General features: G+C 29.2%; 1 protein-coding gene across 1 annotated transcript in view; it reads left to right on the plus strand.

Annotated features, from left to right (window-relative positions):
* The window catches only part of LOC107640085, an 8723-nt gene continuing 6813 nt past the window's right edge, over positions 1369–3278 (plus strand). Inside the window, exons 1-3 of the mRNA XM_021123583.1 lie at positions 1369–1799; positions 1879–2001; positions 2069–2359. Coding sequence (XP_020979242.1) covers positions 1434–1799; positions 1879–2001; positions 2069–2359 — 780 coding nt within the window. The 5' untranslated portion in view covers positions 1369–1433. The remainder of the gene's footprint in view (positions 1800–1878; positions 2002–2068; positions 2360–3278) is intronic.

The raw sequence follows: 3278 nt of genomic DNA on the forward strand, positions 1-3278 counted from the left end.
GAATATTTTTATTAATTTATTAATTATAAATTAAAATTTTATATTTTTAATTATTTAAATTTTATAAATTTTAAACAATAATTTTTATTTAATTTGTTTTTAATTTTTTATGGTATTAATCGGAATAAAACATAGCGGTTATTGTATATATATTTAACCCCCACGACTATACAAATAAAACCCCGACTAAAAAAAACAGGACCTTTTGTACAACCACAATACGTTATTTTACCCATATACCTGTTTTAAAAGTGACGATGTCATAATCGAGTTTTGTATTGGATATAAAATGAGAGAGGAAAAAAAAAATAGTCTTTTGTTTTGTTTGCGTCGGACCCAAAACAATATTCCAAAAGTTTAAAAAAAAATAAAACCAAATTCGGGTTTGCGTTGGACGCAAATCACTACCCGTCGTAAAAAAAAACTTCGTTGTTTTGCGTCGAACACAAAACAAAAAACGAAAAACACAGTCGAAAAAAAACCTTCTACGTTTTGCATCCAACGCAAAACAAATTTTTTTTATAAAATTAGTTCTCAGGACGGATATTTATGCTTCGTTCTAAACAAGTTGAATGGAGTGAAGTGAAGATGAGTAGGATAAGAAGAAAGAACGTGTATACAGTATCAAGAATCAAAAAAACCGTCAATCCACACAGTTTTTTCAGCCTAATCCACTCCAACTTCAATACCTTTCATAACGTTTAAACACTCACATAATATTACCACTCTAATATTGTTTGTGTGTACTTCCTCACTAAAAACAAACACTTACAGGCAACAGTAAACGATAAGGTACATGGTACTCAAAACATCTCAACATTTTACCCTAAACATTATTGTATGTTTCGGTGTAAAGCTTTTCACTCGTTGTAAAATATGTCCTTAGGACATGTTCATAAACCACCCAACTATGTCAAAGTTTATTACGTGTAGTAACTGCTACGGTTATACGTCGTCTACAATCCATAAATAGTTGTTTGGGCCAAAGTGTACGGTTTTAGACATTTAGACATTAATTTTTAAATATCATAACAAACATATTTTTTTAAATATCATACCAAACATATCTTTTTAATTTCTAAAAATAAAATATCTTTTTGTAAAAAAATTAGGTAAACCAAGTTGAAATTTGGAACATGTTTTAATTATACAACTTGCTCGTAGTTTTGCATACTTCAAGAAGACTTAAGCAAGTTTTAGTTAAGGTGATGTAATTATTTTTAGGTAAAGTTAATAGATAAAACATATGAAAACAACTCATTTAGAACGTTAGCTAAAAATTCTTCTTACATTAAAAAAAGCTTAGATATGTCATCATTATCTACAATTGTGAAAACAAAGTAAGATTTTTATATAAAGTATTATTAGGCAACAACCATAAATGGCAAATTATTAAGACGTAACCTAAAGCGGGTGCAACGAGTGAAGAAAAGATGGAGAGTATAAAAAAGCATTTCGTTGTGGTGCACGGAGTGTGCCATGGAGCGTGGTGTTGGTACAAGGTGAAGTCGGCGTTGGAGTCTAAGGGGCACAAGGTGACAGCCCTAGACCTAGCCGCATGCGGCATCAACACAAAGCAAATAGAGCAAGTTGAAACCTTTTCGGAGTATTCAGAGCCGCTGTTAGAGCTTCTGGCCTCGCTTGCTCCCAAGGAAATGGTTGTTCTTGTGGGTCATAGCTTTGGAGGAATAAGCATAGCCATGGCAATGGACAAGTTTCCCCACAAGGTAGAATTTGCCGTTTTCGTTTCGGCTTTCATTCCCGATACCATCCACAACCCTTCATATGTCTTACAGAAGGTATGAACTAAATATGATCTCTGCTTGTTTAAAATTTCTTGTAAGAAAAATTGGTTTTGATTTGGATTATTGTGTATAGCACACTGAGAGATATGGAAATAGGGAATCAGACAATGAGAGATCATGGTGTGGAGGCAAAACATTGATGATGCTTGGCCCCAATACCTTGTCTACCATGTTCTATCAACACTCTTCTGCTGAGGTACTTTCATTTTTCTTAATTAGCTTACTTAAAATAACTTATGATGATATGAAAATAATACTTGTAGGATTTGGAGTTAGCAAAGAGCCTAGTAAGGCGAGGGTCACTGTTTTTTGAAGAATTGTCAAAGGCAGAAAATTTCTCCAAGGAGGGATATGGGTCGGTTGAGTGTGCTTATGTTGTGTGTAGCCATGATTTGGCAATTCCAGTGGAATTTCAGCAATGGATGATCCAAAATTCTGGGGTTTCTGAGGTGCGACAAATCAACGGAGCTGATCATATGGTTATGATTTCAAAGCCCCAAGAATTGTCTTCATGTCTCCTTGTCATAGCGGAAAAAGCACAACTCAAGAAGAATATTTTCTAAATGATGCTTCTCTCCATGTATCACTATGATTTTTTGTATTTTTAAAATTGTGGAAGATACACAAATTAAAAAATTCAATTTTCGTATTTCGAATTTTTTAATATTTTTAATACAAAAAATCAAATAATCTGATTTTTTTTATCCTAAATTAAACAATATTATATTTAAAATTAACGCACCAACCATTTATAATTTAAAAAAATACCATTATCAACTTAATATAAAAAAATGAAAAGTAACCTAATACAAGTAAACAAATAGCAAATATTTAATTGGAGTGGGTATCTGTTACTTTCACACGTATATTAAATACATAGATAATTTTATCTCCTGGATTAATAATTTCTTAATTTAACAAGACATGTTTGGAACTTTTATTTTTATATATTGAATTATGAGTGAGAAATTCTTTAAAGATTTTTAAATTATGTGTTATATATTGTTATAAGTGTTTCACGTTTTATCTTTTTATAATTAAAATAATATTTTTTTTTACAAAACGTCAATAACGTACGTCAATAACATTTTGTATTATTATTATAGTAATGTAAAATACTAAAATGATCAAATATTATTATGTTTCATATTGAAAATATCCATATCTAAAAATTTTAACCAAATGTTTACCTGAAATCTATCATGGATTTATGATTAACTAACACTCATAGTTTGAGATCATTATAAACATTTAAACTTTTAAAAATAATTGGATCACAATTTGTTTTATGAAAAAAGTTTAAAGATTATCAATTTTAATTTTAAAAATATTATTTGCATACTAAAATCAATCATAATATATTTATATACAAATACATATATAATTTATTTTATTTTTAATATATATTTTATATTTCAATCTAATATTATATTTTTAGTAAACATTTGTAAATATTATTAGCCAAAAATAATA

The sequence above is a fragment of the Arachis ipaensis genome, chromosome B05 (genome assembly GCF_000816755.2).
Source record: "Arachis ipaensis cultivar K30076 chromosome B05, Araip1.1, whole genome shotgun sequence".
In the NCBI taxonomy this organism is placed as follows: Eukaryota; Viridiplantae; Streptophyta; class Magnoliopsida; order Fabales; family Fabaceae; genus Arachis; species Arachis ipaensis.